The sequence below is a fragment of the Astatotilapia calliptera genome, chromosome 14, assembly GCF_964374335.1.
Source record: "Astatotilapia calliptera chromosome 14, fAstCal68.1, whole genome shotgun sequence".
Lineage (NCBI taxonomy): Eukaryota > Metazoa > Chordata > Actinopteri > Cichliformes > Cichlidae > Astatotilapia > Astatotilapia calliptera.
The window spans coordinates 20,251,798-20,271,672 of NC_137435.1; the positions used below are offsets into that span (position 1 = coordinate 20,251,798).

General features: G+C 39.7%; 1 protein-coding gene across 1 annotated transcript in view; it reads left to right on the plus strand.

Annotated features, from left to right (window-relative positions):
• Positions 1–19,875, plus strand: part of LOC113036022 (cGMP-inhibited 3',5'-cyclic phosphodiesterase 3A-like) — a 77,901-nt gene that overhangs the window by 49,739 nt on the left and 8,287 nt on the right. Inside the window, exons 2-14 of the mRNA XM_026192015.2 lie at positions 2,727–2,972; positions 7,634–7,779; positions 7,853–7,968; positions 8,086–8,329; positions 8,570–8,646; positions 9,333–9,529; positions 11,625–11,762; positions 12,011–12,122; positions 12,996–13,103; positions 13,716–13,915; positions 14,883–15,086; positions 15,784–15,945; positions 19,479–19,728. Of these exons, the coding sequence (XP_026047800.2) occupies positions 2,727–2,972; positions 7,634–7,779; positions 7,853–7,968; positions 8,086–8,329; positions 8,570–8,646; positions 9,333–9,529; positions 11,625–11,762; positions 12,011–12,122; positions 12,996–13,103; positions 13,716–13,915; positions 14,883–15,086; positions 15,784–15,945; positions 19,479–19,728 (2,200 nt within the window). The remainder of the gene's footprint in view (positions 1–2,726; positions 2,973–7,633; positions 7,780–7,852; positions 7,969–8,085; positions 8,330–8,569; positions 8,647–9,332; positions 9,530–11,624; positions 11,763–12,010; positions 12,123–12,995; positions 13,104–13,715; positions 13,916–14,882; positions 15,087–15,783; positions 15,946–19,478; positions 19,729–19,875) is intronic.

The window sequence follows — 19,875 nt, forward strand, 5'->3', positions numbered from 1 at the left end:
AGTCCGGATGGGCCCCCTTGCCCTGGTAGGTTCCAGAGTGTGGGGGTGCCTACTGGGGTCAGCGGGGGAGCTAGCCCCCAGGGAGGGGCCTCTGTCCCCTTCTGGCTGCCTGTGCCACAATTTTATCTCACAACTTAGACATTCACATTACTCACACTCTCATTACACATACATATAGGACCTTGGGGGTGGGCACGCTACACGGCATCCAGAAGACCGTCAGGGTGTACGACCTCACCTCTGGCGCCGTTGCCCACCTCTCAATTTTAAATACACGTAGACATTGAGGGCTATCGGGAGGGGCTATGCGCTTACCTGCTGCTCTCTGGCAGGTAGCTCCATGCCCTCCTGGGTATTAAATTCACCTTAGAACACACATGCATCAACACTACATATGAGCGGGCGGAGGGAGGTTTGGAGTCTTCATACACCCCAATTCTCTGTTGCCTGTTGGGGCGGGGGGCTGGGAGGAGGAGTTGGCCATCCGATTGGGGTCTGGAATGTGGGGCCTCCCTGCTGCTGCGGAGTCCGGGTGGTCTGCTTCTCTCCACCCCAGGGAAGAGGGTAACACTACCTGGGTCTGGGTGCAGTTTCCCCCTCTAGGGGCAAGAGTACCTAGACCTGGGGTATAGAGTGCGCTTGGGGAGTGTGATTGTGTGTACAGTGTCTATTTATGTCTGTCTCCACATTGGATGAGTGCTGAGTATTTGCATATGAGAGCATGAGGGTGGGAATGGATGTTCGTATCTGTGTGTGCCTGTTTGTCTGTGTCCATATGTCAGGTCAGGTATCAGACGCCACCTCTCTAGGGACTATCATCCACTGATCCACTAAATCAGTTTCTATCTGATTTCTGGCACTATATAAATAAAATTGAATTGAAGTGATCTTTTTGAAATCACAATAGAATAGCATTTTATTTAGACAGAGACATTAAATAATAATATTTAATATCAAATCTTAGTTTGGGGAACTGATCCCTGCAAGCATCAAAGTTTAACTTTTTCAGCCCAATTATTTAAGATTTTAAATTATAAAAATCTTTAAGATTTTTATCTTTTGCTTTTTTATCGAAAGGAGACATGTCCAAAAAAAAAAAAAAAAAAAAAGACCAGTAGCTAAACAGAAAAGGTACTGATCCTTCACAGGTTCAAAAGCATTATTTTATGGCACAGATCATGTAAGCTTCAGTGAAGAGACACAATACTCGATCACTTCTACATCATTTAAAAGTAGAATGGGAGGGAGAGCCTTCAGTTTTCAGGCCCCTCTTCTGTGGAACCAGCTTCCAGTTTGGATTCGGGAGACAGACACTATCTCTACTTTTAAGATTAGGCTTAAAACTTTCCTTTTTGCTAAAGCATATAGTTAGGGCTGGACCAGGTGACCCTGAATCCTCCCTTAGTTATGCTGCAATAGACGTTGGCTGCCGGGGATTCCCATGATGCATTGAGTTTTTCCTTTCCAGTCACCTTTCTCACTCACTATGTATTAATAGACCTCTCTGCATTGAATCATATCTGTTATTAACCTCTGTCTCTCTTCCACAGCATGTCTTTATCCTGTCTTCCTTCTCTCACCCCAACCGGTCGCAGCAGATGGCCCCGCCCCTCCCTGAGCCTGGTTCTGCCGGAGGTTTCTTCCTGTTAAAAGGGAGTTTTTCCTTCCCACTGTCGCCAAAGTGCTTGCTCATAGGGGGTCATATGATTGTTGGGTTTTTCTCTGTATCTATGAAGCGCCTTGAGGCGACTTTTGTTGTGATTTGGCGCTATATAAATAAAATTGAATTGAATTGAATTGAATCTTTTACACTATACAGTCTATTTCCTTAAGCCATTCACTGACAAAAAATAAGCATCTTCTTTAGGAACTAGTCTTCTTAATCTTTTGATCTTTTAATTGTTGCCTTGCATCGTTTAATTATGGCATTAATCAAAAAAGCTATTTATTTTAACTTTTCACTTAATTAAGCACAGCAAGATTGGTGAATTCTCTCAAATGTCAGTTCTTTATCTTTCTCAAGGCTCACTTTATTGCAGACACTGCATTTTGCATGCAGAGAATATGTACATGTAGAAACTGCCTTGTGTGTGTGTGTGTGTGTGTGTGTGTGTGTGTGTGTGTGTGTGTGTGTGTGTGTGTGTGTGTGTGTGTGTGTGTGTGTGTGTGGGGTGACATGTTTGGTTGTGTGATGGAAACTGGTATAAATTAAAGAGAAGCTGATTAACCGATGTTGACATTAATGGTGGAATCCATGACTGAAACAACACGTGGCCTACCTCTGACACAGATGAGCCTTTGGGGTTTATCAATCAGTATGTTGAATCAATAATAGCTAAATATAGAACAAAAGGTGGAGGGGTAGGAGGAGTGGGGCTTGTTAGTCAGTTTTCAGGATTTTGACCACTCTCATTACTTATTATTAACCTGCTGTAACCATATAGTACAATCATAGGCTAAAGGCAATTGTTTCATCTTATTTATTTGCTTTATTTTATTTATGCTTTATGCTCAAAACACACACACATATACACACAGACAATGGTTGCGCTGCTGTGCAACCACAGTATACAGACAAACATTTTTCCATTCTCTTTTAGATAAAAAAACTTTAGTATGCATCAGTGTGTAAAGACTTTTTAAATCCACAACATGACTGTATTACACAAGAAAAAATGAACAATGGATTATTAATTATTCACCTTTTCTCTCATTTTGTCTTCTAGTCATCGGGCACCAGTGTGGTGGTGGACATCGCAGTGATGGGTGAGGCTCATGGTTTGATCTCAGACCTGCTGGCAGACCCATCATTGCCCCCTAACACCTGCAGCTCTCTGAAGGCTGTCAGCAATCTCCTCAGCACCCAGATCAACCTCCAGCCACTCCACCGACCTCGCACCCCTGCAGACACCCACACCTGCTCTGACTCTGAAGATGGGCCAGAAAAAACAGAGAGACTCGCTATTCCAAAGGTTATTGCTTGTCTTTCTAGAAAAGTTGAGTTTGTGTAGTTCTGGCTGTTTTGTGGAATTTTACTTACAGCTAAAAACAAAGTTTTGTCTGGTCTTCCAAAAGGAGAAGAAGAATCACTACTATTCAGTGTAAGATTTACAGTTATTGTAGATACATATGTTTAACTGTTTAGTGTGCTAGGCAAAGCAGATAAACGTGAATAGAAAAGTCAGTGCCAGTGCAAATTGTAGACACAGTTCTAAACCATAAATGTTAAAAGTAGGCTCAGTGGCTCACACAGTTTTTAGGTTACTGTTTTGAACACTTGTGTTTGTCCTGTTGCCGTCTTGTTTTTCTGCTTTTTATTTTAACTGGTTGTGACAATGCTTGGATAAAATATAAAAATATGTATTCCCCAAAGGTTGGTAAAAACTTCCTTTTTTACTTTAGTCGCATATTTATATTTTTTACAGATTTGTCTACAAACACTGCTCTCCAAGCTGTGAAACGTGCAAGCTAGAAATGGAGACATGTTTTTGAAACAGGCTGCAGAGCTGAGCTATAACTGTTTACTTTGAAGGCAAAGCTTGTTCATTTCTAATTTGCGTCACATATTTTCAAGTTTTGCATACCACTTGGTTAGTAATTTGCAGGTTTTTGTAGACAAACATGAATAATGACAGGCAACCATGGCAACCTGCTAGCAACAAAACCAATCAGGGAGCAGTTTGTGGTGCAGCACCTTATTGCAACTAGTTTTACCAAGCAACAGCCAGAAAACTTTGGGAAACACATTTTTCCATAGGAACCAGTGCTGAACCAATAGTCAGCTCAATGTGTGAATAATCTCACACGAGAAACCTCAGTTAGCTAATGCTAGCTAAGTAGCATGCATAGATAAAAGTGTGGGGTTTTCTTTCTTTTTTTTCCTTTTTTATCTTTGTTGTGATCGTAGTTTTGGGTAGAACGGGACTAAAACAAAAGTAATGACAGAAAAAATTAACAGCCTCCAGCTTTGGGTGTGTGTTTTAGTACAACCAAATGCTAAACTATGGCGTTATTTTTGTGCCACTATTCTGAGCGCACGTAAAAATAAAAAAAAATGGAGCACATGTAAAAACATTTTGCAGGTGCATGTGTTGCATTTTGAGGAGAAATTTATTTTGAGCAAAGAAAAGCTAAATTTGAGTGAACAAAATTAATTGCTGCGTGCAAAAAATGTATTTTAGTGTTTGCTATTATCCATACACACACACACAATAGCAGCCCCTCTCGCTCAGTTTTTGCATTTGCGCTCGCTCGCAATGTGTTGCTTGCGCTCTCAACATTTCTTCCCGTGCGCGTTCAACTGTTTCTGTACACAGTTATATTTGTGCCACAAAACCAGCCAGTCACAGACTTGGATGCAAAAAAAAAATCGGATTGGTCTCAGACTGAAGAAGTCACTTCAGTCACAAAAGTCACTTGGATAAACTTTTGGAGATTTACTTTCCTGGATGATTAAGAATGCATCAAGACATATATATGTATGATTTGTATCACCTTCATGTTTCCCTCTCACCACATATCCAAACCAATATCATGACCAGCAGCTTTTACAGCTGTGACTCCAGCAAACATCAGCTGATACTAGAAAGTAATTAAATAAATTCTAACAACAGCTGATCAAGCTTGAACGTGCTGATGTTGTTTAGCGCAAAATCCGCTGGTTTCCTCTTTCTGTCGCAAAGTGGGCGATAAACAAACAAGAGAGACAGGACTTGTGGCAGAAAAGCCGATCAGCTGATCATTGATCAGTTTCATGATTGAAGTAGCAACAGGAGAGGGAGGGGAGAGGATGAGAGAAGAACAGGCAGGTGTGCAGCAAAACACAGAATAACTCCAGCTTTGTGTCTTTTTTTCATTCTAGCTGAATTGGTTAATCCAACCTTTCGTTGTTTATACCGTTACAAAAACAAGCAAACATAAAAATGAAAAGTCACCATCGGTCCACCGGGCAAATGTATGCCCAATGGCCAGTCCAGCTATGCGGTCAGCTGGTGGGTAACAGGCATCTACGAAAACGTTTAGAGCACTTTTGCAAATATGCGATGTCTTGATAATTCGAGCAGATATTTGAAGTTTACACAGCACCATTCTTGCATGAAAATATCTTTAAAGTTTATTTGTGACCCAGAAAGAGTAATATTTCAAACTCCGCCACTCTGTGTTCCTCCGCCACTGCCTCGTTTGAGTTTTGGACGAAATGGATTCTGGGATACTGCATTTCGTCATTTTGAACTGATTGGAGACCAAAACAGCCAATCAGGGTTTTTTGCATCCAAGTCTCTGATTGGCTGGTTTTGTGGTACAACTATAACGGTGTACAGAAAGAGCTGAACGCACACGGGAAGAAATGTTGAGAGCGCAAGCAACACATTGCGAGCAAGCGCAAATGCAAAAACTGAGCGAGAGGGGCTGCTGTTTGTGTGTGTGTGTGTGTGCATGGATAATAGCAAACACTGAAATACATTTTTTGCACACAGCGATTACCTTTGTTCACTCAAATTGATCTTTTCTTCGCTCAAAATAAATTTCTCCTCAAAATGCAACACATGCACCTGCAAAATGTTTTTACGTGCGCTCAAATTTTTTTACGTGCGCTCAATTTTTTTTTACGTGTGCTCAGAATAGTGGCACAAAAATAACGCCATACTAAACAAGTAAAGGACGATCTAACAAGGAAAGATACATGCCCAGCATTATATCAATCACAAGACAGCCTCCCCCTATCTAAAAAATGTCTTTATTATCTATATTGTGAATATTCACAAAACTAACACTGAAACATGTGACTGATATCATAAACCTATCCAGAAAATGAGTAGTAAGGGCATGAGGAATAGCTCAAGTTAGAATAAATTATTATAAATTACTATAGTTATGCCAGACTTATTATACTTCCCTCTATTATATTGAGTGAGTAAAGTAAAAAGTATTAATAATGTGCTCATAAAAACACAAAAATATTTAATTATATTTAAGCTATGTTTTTTTAGTTGTATTGTTGTACACACACACACACACACACACACACACACACACACACACACACACACACACACACACACACATACAGGTATTTACCAGGTATGTCTCTTTTGGCACATATCAGCGATCTTTTCCATTTCCTCCCTCACTGCTAGCCTGGTGGGGGCCTCTAAGATAACTAACAATGACGCAAATTCTTCCAGGGGGCTTTTTAATGTTTTACAAGGCCAGTGCTTCAAAATGTATGAAGGCACTTAACGTGAGCAAGGAAACTAAATAAAGTGTGTGATGCAATGCAGGACGGCCTACCAGGAAAGTGACTAGCAGCTTTAACAATGCCTGAGTGCACTCAAATGCCTGAGCCATGTAGTGGAACTCAATGAGATGCTGCCTCATTTTGGCTCACTGGGGATTTGTGAGACTGCATGTGGCAGTGGGTAATGTAGGTGATTCAACTCACTTGCACTGGCCTGTTGTATGGCTCTGAACTAAGGACCGAAATAGCAGTTACATAAAGGTAATCAGTACTATTGGTGACTGAGCTACAACTAAGCTTTGACCTTGCACAGTGAGACAGCAAAACCCTGTTTTTTTTCTTAATTTGTAGTTTTTGCTTGTAGTTCTTATTGAAAGTGTATCATTTGGCTGTTTATGTTATCAAGCTGCTACTGTTCAGGATATTTTTCTAATATTTAGCAACTTCCAGCTTCTGAACTAGCTTGTGTTAAACAAATTTTCTCTTTATATTACTCCTAGCAAACTTTGAAAATGGCTACATTTTTACAAAGTTACTATACGATTTTATAAGATTGGCTCATAACTTATTTTTTATGCAGTGAAACCAATTTTCAAGTTTTTTTGTCACTTTTTCAAGCTACATTATTGTTGCATGAAGATGTTTCAGATATGCCCTTTAAAGTGGAATACCCCATAGTAATAATAAAATTTACAATAGAAAAAGCGCCAACAGCCATTCTCTCTCAGCCCACCCTTTTCTCTTTTACTCGCCTCCTCAGTCATTCGTTCACACTCTGCTTGAGATCTTTGAATAGATTAAGTGCCACAGAGCAGAGTGAGCATGTGTGTATGTGAGGTTATCTGCTTGAGTGGATGCAAGTTTATTTTAGAAGAACATCAAATGTGATCCTCTGCTGCCCTCTATATTCTGCTGTAAATGTGTTTGTGTGCTCCCTTCAGAAAAATATGAGCTCATTAACTGCGTTCAGCTCATGGATTTACAGAGAAATGTCTAACACTGGGTTGATTAACACCATGGGGACGTGGTGCATGTCTCCCTTCTACTCTCTTTCACAACTGTCAAGTGTGCTCAGTGTGACCCTGCTTTCATCTGTATCTGTGGCCTCCACCTACAAAGCCGTTCCCTTTTTTGGGGTTGCCTCTCCGGTGCACCGTTGTCACTTTCATTTGCACCAAAGTGGGTGAAATTGATTCACAGTGGTTTATGCTTCCTAACTGAACGCAGTGATATCTCTGAAGTTTGACTGATTTTGACCACTGTGACGAAGAAGCATTCTCTTCATCATTTTTAAGCTGCGTTTTATTTAAAAAATCCCTTTACTTTTTAGAATTTCATAATGTTGCCTTAGCTACTTACCATTAGGTAACATCTACATGTTCATCTGTATTTCAGCGTCTCAGGCGGAGTCTTCCCCCAGGATTACTTAGGAGAATTTCATCAACTTGGACCACAACCACATCAGCTACAGGGCTGCCTACCATCGAGCCAGGCCCTGTACGCAGAGACCGCTCAGCCAGCAACAAACACACTACAGAAAGGTAACACGTCTTACTCAGAAGGTTTAACATTACTGTCATTTCTTTATCTGACTTTTCTCCTCCAATAAACCAGTGATTTTTGGAACAACTCAGTGATGATGACCATCTCAAAGAGTCGCTCCATGTCTGCCTCCTGTGCTGCCTCTGTCACATCCAACCACCTGTACAGCAAACCACTGGGAAGACCAGGTGTGTGTCTGTGAATCTATTTTACTGCAGAGTGTAGAACATTTCAGTTATTTTGGGTAAAAACAAAACAAACAAACAAAAAAAGCGAGTATTGATTTACAATGCAATCTTTTTCAGGTTTCCCTCCCTCCAACATATCACCTCTGGGCTCTCCTTGCTCATCTCCTCCTGTCCAGGGCACTCCTGCCTCCAGCCCTACGATAAAAATATGTTCAGTGCAGCTTCCTGAGCCGGCTGGGCCACTAACAGAGCTAGTACCTGGCTCTGTGGCCCCCAAAAGCCACCACAGAACCTTAACTCACAGCCAGAGCGCTCCGAGCTCCACCACCACTCACTGGCGGCCTCCATCACTCTGCGGCAGGTAATTTACACGCTATCACATACTAAATCAGTTATTTACTTACAATATATAGAGCGATTCTGACCGCAGAAAATTTGATTGTACAATTTATGTGTCATCTGCGTGTGAGTGGGGGAAATTAGTCACGTCATTAGTTTGCTCTGAGAATAAAGCAACATCCAAATTACCAGATGAGAGAGATCAATTAGGATGGACCGGTGTGTATACTCTGAATGCTTGTGTCTCTCTGCTCTCCGTTAGCTGTGGCAGGCCGTACAACAATCGACTAAACAACGGGGTAGAGTCTGAAGACAAAGGAGACAGAATACCCCACCCAGGTAATCAAGTAAAAAAATACATATTTTTCTGTTTATTCCAGATACAAATTAGAGCACAACTGATATTTCAGCAGATATCAGTTGTTTGTCAATCTACTGGTGTCGGTATTTACAGCAGCCAATAAATGTAAATTGAAAAAGTAAAGAAGAAACAACAGAAACACCCTTCAGTTATATACAGTTGCATAGTTTACGACATTCAAGCAGAATGTAAACAAGAAATCCACCACTCGTTATGGCAATAAAAGAGTTTGTTTTTGACACAAATTTTAGTAAGGATTCATAAATTTGTTTGTTTCATGTGTCTGAAACAAAAACATATCGGCTTACATATCGAGGTCTTTTAAGGTCTCGACCTTAAAATAATCTTATATAAGGCAGGATCTAAATCAAGGGCGCTTCACCTAGGACAGCTGAAGTTTTGGACATTTGGATTTTGATTATGTTTTCATGGAGTCATTATAAAAAAAAGGTCTTATAGTTAACATTAACATAGGATTAACTCCAGTTTTTAGTTAAACAGAAACATCTTTGTGTTCTAGTGATAATGTATTCTCAACAGAAGAAACACGTCTGTGTTCACTTCTAATGTGTTTAGTCCTTTTTAATGTGTCAAATCCAATGTGGCCATAAGTACTAGTGTGATTATTAAAGCTACCTTTCTAAATCGTGTCATGTTTTTCCAGATGAACGCGCAGTAGCGTCATCAGACTATGATAGCACGTACGACAGCACCTATGAGACCAACCACAGTGACAGCAGCGACTTTGCACAGAATGAAGAGGAAGCAGAGGGAGGCAAGAAGCCTCCTGAAGCAAGGGAAGGTTGCAGGGAGTATCCGAATGACGGCATTGTTCTTCACCCTGTCCTGCTCTCTTCAGAGGTAGACAATCAGACCTCACTTAATGTCCTTCCCCCAAAATAATTTCATTAAGAAGGAATAATTGAATCGACAATAAGAGCAGCACTACATCATTTGCAAATTATGTGAAACCATCTTATGATGTCATGAGCTAGCTATCCTCTATTAAGCAGCAACTATCTTTGAAAGTTACTTTAAAAAAGCTGGTTTTGCTTTAACAATATAAGTCAATGAGGCATAACATTACGGTCACCTGTCTAATATTGTGTTGTTCCACCTTTTGCTAGCAAAACAGGCCTGACCGAAGGTGTGCTGTGGTATCTGGCAACAAGATGTTAGCAGCAGATTCTTTAAGTCCTGTAAGTTGCCAGGTGGGGCCTCGCAACATCCTACAAATGTTCGACTGGATTGAAATCTGGGGAATTTGGAGGCCAAGTCAACACTTCAAACTTGTTGTGCTCCTCAAACCATTAATGAACCATTTTTGTTTTGTGGAATGATGCATTATCCTGCTGAAATAGGCCAGAGCCATCAGGGAATACCGTTTCCATGAAATGGTGTACATGGTCTGCAGCAGTGCTTAAGTAGGGAACATGGATTTCAGTATCCTGGTGCCAGGTGTTCCAAAGTAAGCAACAGGCATTGATTTACAAAGAAAACATGACTCATCAGACCTTCTTCCATTGCTCTGTGGTCCAGTTTTGATGTTGTTGGAACTTTCAGCAGTGGACACTCTGACTGGTCTACAGCGATGCAGCCCATACGCAACAAATTGCAGTGAAATGTGTATTTCGAAGCCCTGCGACAGACTGGCGACCTGTCCAGGGTGTACCCCGCCTTTCGCCCTATGACAGCTGGGATAGGCTCCAGCGCCCCCCGCGACCCTGAAAAGGATAAGCGGAAGCGAATGGATGGATGGATGTGTATTTCGAAACCAACATCAGCATTTTGAGTTACAGCAGCTCATCTGTTGGATCAGACCACACTGGCCAGCTTTCACTCCCCACATGCATCAATAAACATTGCCCGCCGATGACCCTGTGGCTTGTTCACAGCTGTTGCTTCCTTGTATCACTTTTAATAGATACTGACCACTGCAGACTGGGAGCACCCCACAAGTGTCATAGGTAGGACCCAAACGTGGGCCTCACGGAGCACAACGTGAAAACTCAAAAACAGGTTTATTGCTTTGAAAACTTAACCAAAACATGAGGCAGGAACAAACCATCTAAACTGGGAAAAACATGAGCAGGAAGAAACACACTTATCTGACTGATGTGATGGGGGAAGCAAAACTGAACATCATACACACGAGAATGAAAAGAACTAAATAAAACAGGAAGTAAAAACACTGAGACCACAACTAAGACATGTGAACTTGACACAGCGATTGGAGAATAAACACACAGAGACATGACTGACTGGGGGGATGAAGAAAGGGAACAAAAACATGATAACTAAACACTGACTTACCCAATAAGGAACACAGACTGGAAACAAAGAGAAACTAACATAATCAAACAAGAAACTATGAACCACAAATAGACATAATGAAACTCAGAGGCACTAGGAAAAAATGAATAAATAGAAGACTATGAAGCTCCAAACCAAAACTCATCTTAACCAGAACGAACCAAAAACCCTATAGAACAGTGAGAACTATAATACAAAGATAACGAAAAACAATGAGAAAAAAGACAAAAGTGTGGGTTGACAAACCAAGGATCATGACATCAAGAGCTGCAGTTTTGGAGATGCCCTGACCCGGTCTTGTAGCCAACACAAGTTCGCCTTTGTCCAACTTGCACTAATCCTTATGCTTTCCCATTTTTCCTGCTTCTTATGTAAAAGGCTCACATGGCCCCTAATATATCCCACCCACTAGGAGGTGCCACGACGAAGAGATAATCAGTGTTATTCTCTTCACCTGTCAGTGGTCATAATGTTATGCCCGATTACTGTATGTCTACAGAGTGCATTAAGTAAACCAATATTCCTACTGTTGTGTCACTGTGATGACTGAAATTTTTAAGTCCTAAAGGTTATTTTACCTTACGTCCAAATATTTCTTTCACCACCCTGAACTTCTCTTTGTTCACTTACCTTTGCCTGACAGGACAAGCCAAACTTGGCCCCAGAGACTCTGTTAATGCCAGGGCTGGAGCCTCTAATGAGTCAGCTTAACAACTGGAACTTTCCCATTTTTAGTCTTGTGGAGAAGACTCACGGCAAGACGGGCTGCATCCTCAGCCAGGTAAATACTTTGTTAGTGAGGAAATGTTGCAACTTTAATGAAAACAAATGGTCATTAATTCAATAAACAGGAATTCATATTGTTGAGATTACATTTGCAGTAGACTTATGTAATTAGCAGCTTAACTGGATAAAGATGTTAGCTTGTTAATGCAGGTGGTGGAAAAATGAATTGATTTCTAATATGCATGATTTGATATCCAGGTGATTCACTGTAGTGTGTGTTTTCCTCATGGTGGCATCTCCCAGGTTTCTTATAGGCTGTTTGAGGACACAGGTCTGTTTGAGACCTTCAGGATTCCTGTGCGAGAGTTCATGAACTACTTCCATTCTTTGGAAAATGGATACAGGGACATCCCTTGTAAGTAGAAGGATCACATATTTAAGAAAAAACCAAAAAATGATCCATCATTACCTTTTGCTGCCACAAGGTGGATGTGTTGCTCATGAAATAAACTTTTAATAGCGTGTCTATTTTTCCTGCCTGCTGTTTACTGTGCAAATATATACTGAAAATGTGATGACACGAGCTTGAATTTATAGTGTGACAGATTATTTGAAGGAATATATTGTAAAATAGCTCCTAATCAAATACAAATAGATTTTAGCCTTTCTCTCAAAGCCTCCACAGGGTACATCAAGAGGGAATATTTTTACATGTTTGGGAATACTATGGATAAAGCCTACTTAGAGGCATCAATATCCATCTCATACATATGTGACGTTAATCAAACTATATCAGTCTTGTTGTCTATTTGTGACCCAGATTTTAAGCCATTGTTTGAATTGGCAGATTTACTCATAGCACTTCATTCATTATGCGAAAGACTGTGACCCAACATGTTTACAAGTTGTGTTCTTATTAAAAAACCTTCCAGTGAAACTTAATTAATCAAATCAATCAATTAATAAGTGTTTATTTTATATGGATTTTTATGTTACATCTCCATGTCTTCCATGGATTGTAACATTGTTTTTCTGTAAAAACGAGAGAAGTCGCTTCATCAGCCATGCACTGATGCAGTAGTAATCCATAGTATACAGTATACTTATATGTATACCAACTTTACATATTATATCGCCAATATATTTTAAAAGGACACTGCTTGCATTGAGGCCCAATGAGGTGACTACCGTGATTGAGGGTATTTAAAACTAGTCAAGCTGGGACTTTTCCACTACGCTCTTCCCACCCACACTGTTGTGAATCAGCACTTCATTTTACTCTCCTCAGATCACAACCGGATCCATGCTACAGACGTGCTGCATGCTGTCTGGTACCTCACCACTCAGCCTGTGCCAGGACTGCCCACCCTGCTGACTGAGAACGGAGTACACACTGGTGCGCTGTCTCCTACGCATACATTAATCTTCCTGATATTTCATGCAAAAAAAAAAATCATAATTTTAATTCCCGTCTGCCAGACTCTAGCAAGCCTGTTTCCACGTTGGTGTAAATCTTAAAGCTTAAGACACTCATAACTGTACCTAGACTGTACAGGACAGATATTCAGTCAGAGGATCAAAGTGCATAGATTGAAAATTAAGCTGACAATTTTGTTATTTATGCATTAATAACTTCTGTCACGAGGGACCAAGCTGAATAATTAGGACATACATTTAGTCGTTCTCATGGGTCCTGAACCAGAGCTAATGCTCACAACTTAACTAGATGTCGTCCTCAATTTTTATTCATGCTTGTTTACAAGTTTTGGACGGCATCACAAGTGCAGTGTGATAGCAAAATTACCCAGATATTCCCATATTTATTTTTATTGAAAGTAATTTTTTAAAATTATTTTTTCCTCCTGTTTGGTCAATGGCAAGATACTAAAAGTTAGTGATAATGCTGGCATGTCCTGCAGAATGAAGTAGACTTGCAGGCAACATTTGAGAGGAGCGATCAGAGGTCAGAGTCACTGATAGTTTGCCTGTGTTGTCTCTTTGGATGTAGACTCACAGAACGGCATTACACCTGGTGCCACAGGATTCCTGGTGTCCAAAATGAACCCTGTGCTGCAGGAAGGCTATGGCTGCCTGGCTGGTCTTATCCCTGCCCTGGAGCTCATGGCCCTTTATGTAGCTGCTGCCATGCATGACTATGACCACCCTGGAAGAACCAATGCCTTTCTAGTAGCTACCAGTGCACCACAGGTAAATAAATACAGGAAAATGTTTGTGACCTGGAAGGCTTGAGGGAGGAGCCGTAGTGATGGCTGGATAGTGATCAATAAGACTGACGGATGGGAAAGTTCATTTACTGGGAAGCTAAAACTGGGAATGGAGTAGTGAAATGTCATCAATAAGGTCGCCCTGAGCGTTGTCCACATCAAGTTGTTGTGTGGATATTCATTTACCAAGTCCCTTCAGCAACTATACTGATCTTAGAATACTAACTGACTGAATTATTAGTTATGTGATAGTAATTAATGTTTTAAGGTAGATAAGCTCACAAAACTGAATGTCAGTAAGACGTCTTTTCATTAAGTTTATGTTTATGAAATGCTCCAGAGAGATGATAGGCAGCATATTACCAGTATTTGTTTATTATGAGCAGTGTAAACCTTTATAACGGTTCAGATGTAATTATGATGAGATAAGGAGTAATGTAAGCTGTCACATTAACTGCGCTTTGAGCTAAAATCTGCTTGTTTTGCTTATAATTAATATGAATGAAGCCGCTTATCCTGTTATCAAATGTTGTTACAAGAGCGTAAATGGTGTGAATATAAACGTACATAATGCTCAGACATGAGTACTGTTGTTAAAGAGCTTTAAATGAACCAAATACAAACATCAACATACAGCCAAAAGCAGATTAAGTTGTTAGTCTAAGCAGTTTACAGTTGAGACTGAGGCAATGCAGATACTGCAGGTTTTAGGCAACATTATGGTAAAAAAGAAAGCCAGAATTAGCATCAACAAAAAAACGGATTCTTGTCAAAGTTTTGATTCATGTATGAGTTATTTTTATTTTTAGATTTTGGTGTACCAAATCCTACCTTAAAACCTAACATGTAATATTAAACATGGTTTAGTAAGCGACTCATTACTAAACTAGGAAGATTCATTCATTGACAGATATGAAATATTAATTTAAGTTTCTCCTTCTCCATTTTAGGCTCTTCTTTACAACGACAGGTCAGTCTTGGAAAACCATCACGCAGCTGCAGCTTGGAACCTCTTTATGTCTCGATCTGAGTATAACTTCCTGGTTAACCTTGAACACGTCGAGTTCAAGCGCTTCCGCTTCCTAGTCATTGAAGCTATCCTGGCCACTGACCTCAAAAAGCACTTTGACTTCCTCGCAGAGTTTAATGCCAAGGTAAATCAAATAAGCTACATAAACAGTATAAAACATGACCATCCATCATTCGTCTGTAATTACAATGCTGTTACTGACTCGACTTGATATTTGAATGCAAACTATGATGTGATATTTAGAATCCCCATTTAACAGTTCAAATTTCTAAATGTTGCCAATACAAACAAGACGCAGAATTTAAAGCACAGTTTTAACGATAAACATTTTAACGAGACTTTTTATGAAACTTTGACCTTATCTGACCTTGAAGAAGAGCTCAGAGGTCAAACGTGACACATTGTAAATCCTTAAATGGTACTTTCTATATATTGACAATACACTTTTTCCACCAACAACTTATTAAATTTTACCTTGAAGACCTTTATAATCCAAATTCTAATGGATTGTTAACGTCACAATAATCTACACACCTACAAAGTTTTATTAGAAATCATTCAAAATTTTTAAGCTATCATGTATATGGACAGAAAGAGTGATACACACATGCAAACACTACCAAAATCATAACCTCCTTGAAAGAGATAATAAACATTTACTGCAGGCTCTTTTCATTTTTTTTCTGTAAAGGTCTCTTTCTGAAGTAACAGAGAATGTCTTTTTTTCACATTGTCTTAAATGCAAGGTCTATAAACCTTTCTACAACTAATCTATAAGCTCTGTTTTTGTTTTTGACAAAAACATCTTTCTAATTCCTTAGGTAGGGGATGAAGGAGTGTCTTGTATTGATTGGACCAATGAGAATGATCGATTGCTAGTGTGCCAGATGTGCATCAAGCTCGCTGATGTCAACGGGCCACTGAAGTGTAAGGAGCTGCACCTACAATGGACAGAGGGGATCGTCAATGAGTTCTATGAACAGGTATGTTCATGAAAATGTCTCCAATATATTCAGAGCGCAGTTTTGTTAAGTGTTCCCTTAAAAATAACTGCTTTCTAAATGTTCAGCATTTCACATAAAACTAACAAAACACAAAAAAACACAAGAATTATTTCAAAAAGAATTATACCAAAATATTCTTTCTTTAACTCTACACTTGCCCAAATCTTTAAATTTAAACAAAAAAAACAACTTAATAAAATCAACCATTTATTACTTATATATCAGTAATGGTTTAACACAATAAAACTCTACCTAAAATCCAGTGTGATCAGACTGGATATTTTGCTAAAGCCTAACTTGTGTGCCAAAGTACAAGCAATTGCCAGATGCCAAAAACCAAATAGTTATACAAAAAACTTTGAAATACAGGAAGTGCTGTGATGCACAGGAGCGCCTCTAGTAGTGTTTTCACTGTCATCATTTGTAAATAAACCAAAGTCCTGTTAGGAGTGGCTGTTGCAGAACGTTTATTAGATCATTAATGAGAGATATGAGGTCATTTTTTTGTAATAGATTACTAACATAGTTTATGTATGATAAATATCTCAGTATTATTTCCATATTTCAGTCACATGAAAAATTATAAAGCTATGACAAGTTAAAACTATTTTACATTCAGGGATTAGGAGTTATTAATTGTAATTCAAGCTAACTTTCTGTACAAAAACAATACTTATTGTGTTTGATGTCACTGTTTTACTAACGAATCCTGTCAATATCAACCAATATCTTGTGAGAGTTAACCAAAAATGTTCTCATCTACAGCCTTATCAGTGATAAACACAATGTGATTTTCAGTGAAGGAAAATCCAAACACAGAACATTCACAGGAGTCAGTCAACATGACAAATAAATCCAGTGGGCAAAAAAGAGTAAAAAAAAAAAAAATCTAAAAACAGAGGTCAGAGTTCACACAGAAGAAAACAAGGCAAGACAGAAAACACAACAAACACTAAGAATTCCCGGAAACCTTCCAGATTCCTAATTTCTTTCTAAGTACATTCTTCATGCCTTTCTTTGAATCCTCTTAACGTCTTAGCCCTTCTGCCAGACATGTGAGTAGAGGAGGCGAGTAAGAGACACGGGGAGTCAGTCAAGGAAACAGGCATTTAACTAAATGAGACATCCTGGCTTTGGAGTCGGATTTTTAAAACAATGTCAAGTAAATATGATGTTTGGCATGGCGGCATCCTAAATTGTTTTGGTGCAGACCAACTACTGCTGTGTTTCATTATTTCAGATGTCATTCAAGCATAACAGTGTGCTTCACAACTTTATTATTGAGGCCATCTTTCAAATAAATTGACATTGTGTCAAGATATCATACCTTTTTCTTTTATCAAACAAATACACAAGTAGTGAACTGAACAGTTCCTAAAATAACTTATTTGTAGCTCCCTCCTCCCAATGTGGTTTGTGTATTTCAGCAGTTTAGCACAGAGGTAACAACACTTCCACACAAAGGATACACCTGTTGATCCTTCGTTACATCTGCTCTGGCAAGCTTTCTGTCTCCTCAATCCTCTGTCCTTCAAATTCATTTTAGGAACTGAGACAGTCATGTAATGAGATTGCTGCCCAGGTCACAGGCAGGGGGACGGAAAAGACGAGAAAAGAGGAAAAGTCTCTTGACTACACAAAGTAGCAAGACAATGAGGCAGGGAATAAAGGAAACTGGGAGAGTGACATTACAGAGGTGACAGGAAATTGGAAATTAAAGCTAAGAAACAGACACAATGAACTAAACCTTTAAAAACTTCCAGTGTGCATGAAAGGCATTTCATTTCTTGCCCCTAGAACATTTCTCTAAGGTATAAATGTGTAGCCACATGTTCCCTCTGACAATAACTGAATATTGAAAACATTTACCTATTAGCTCATGTATTTATTACAGCCGCTGTAGATGGATGCCTGGCAACAAATCCTGCTATAAACTCACAAGACCATAAAGATAACAAGCAAGGATTTTGTAGACAGCATAGCACTAATTTGAAAACTTTATTTATTTCTCAGCGGTACCCACAATATAAATTCCTCTCAAATCAGGTCTTTATGTTAGACATACAGGCTGGGACAGAAGCTTGTTATCACAAGGTTGCTTTGACAGCCACCAAACTTAGCATCAGAATGTGTATTATCTATTTAATCCTTTTTAATGAAGGGAAAACTCAGAGAAAGGATATCAAACCAGTGTTCAGCAGCGAGAAACCTCTAATCTGAACATTGCTGATTCCCGAGGAAAGCGACATGCCTCTCATGTCTGCTGCTTAGCATTCTGGTGTTCCTCTGGAAGCTTTGGCTCAGTTGTCTTAAAAAACTTTATGGATTATGTAAGTCCTTTGAGTGACAGCATCCCGGGGGGATGGGGGTTGGGGGTGAGAGACAGGGTGGCGAGGGACAGAGCGTATGCGCATGCTTTGCTTTCATAGAGGCGCATGACCTAAATGTGCCATCCTTTGACAGCACTCATTCACAGTCGCACTGAGGAAGATCACAAGTGGAACGAGGCTCTCTGTGACATCAGAGTCAGCGCAGATATAAACGCACACACACACACACAAACATGCGTGAATTTTCATCATGCACTGCAATGCACCAATTTAATATTCTACACTTTAAAAATACTCACTTAAAACAAAGTTTCTCTGTTTGATTGTGCCGTGTCTATAAATACACACACACACACACACTTTTCACACACAACCACTAGTGCAGTGCACTGACGCCATCCAGGTTTCTGGTTTCCATAGCAATTGGAGCTCTTGGCCCTCTGTCCTCCCGGTGAATAGCTTTGAAAGCTCTAACATCATATAACAAACATAAAAGCACAGTACAGGACTGTCACGATGTATTAAAATACAATACAAGCTGTGTGGTCGTGGGTAATCCAACACAAACCACACGATTTGGGGCAGATATGACTCCGCTTTGGTTTTCTTTATGTGGCCTCCATTTACAGTATACGACTGTTACATAGATAAATACTTAAACAAATCATAATTACAGTTTATCTGATGCGGAGTCGTGCACCCAATCTATACATACACAGCAAAGATAATTAGATTTGTGTCTGCATTTACTGGTGGTGACCATGTGGTTACAAATATAAAGATCACAGTCACCATTACTCTGGAAAATTTCTGCAGGCAGCCTCATTTGGATGACTGATACATACAGATCGGCCATAGTTTGAACTGATGTTTTTCTATTTGTAGTCTTCTTGACCTACTTTCAAGAGACTGTGCCCAGAGGCAGCATATCTGGAAGTTTCTGTGCTTGCCACTTGAGTTATACAGAAGACTAGATGCATAGCTGTGTTTACCTTTGAGTGATATCGTGTTTAATTCATATATTGATTTATTTTAATACAGAAATTAGTTTATGCTGTGTAAAAGCCCTTATTCTCTGCCATCTTTAAAAATGTACAGCTCTTGAAGGAGAGAGTGCAAGACACATCATTTATATTTAATAATTCCTGTTATTCTTACGTTTTCATATTTGTACTCTGCCAGGGCGATGAAGAATCATCCCTGGGCCTTCCCATCAGCCCGTTCATGGACAGGTCTGCTCCACAGTTAGCTAAACTGCAGGAATCATTCATTACTCACATCGTGGGACCACTGTGCTCCTCCTACGACTCAGCTGCTCTTATGCCGGGACACTGGGTTGATGAATCTGAGGGAGACCAGGAAGGACAAGATACAGAAGAGGAGGATGAGGATATGGCAGATGAGGATGCGTCAACAAGTTCTGACACCTCGCGTATGTCAGTCTCTTGATTATTCATGTTGTAGGGAATACCTAACGTATGTCGCTGAATCGTTCCTGTGAGTATTCACTGCATGGGAGGACATGTTCCAGGATAGACTTTCTGTCATTATTTTTGACTCATTTATCGACATTTAATGC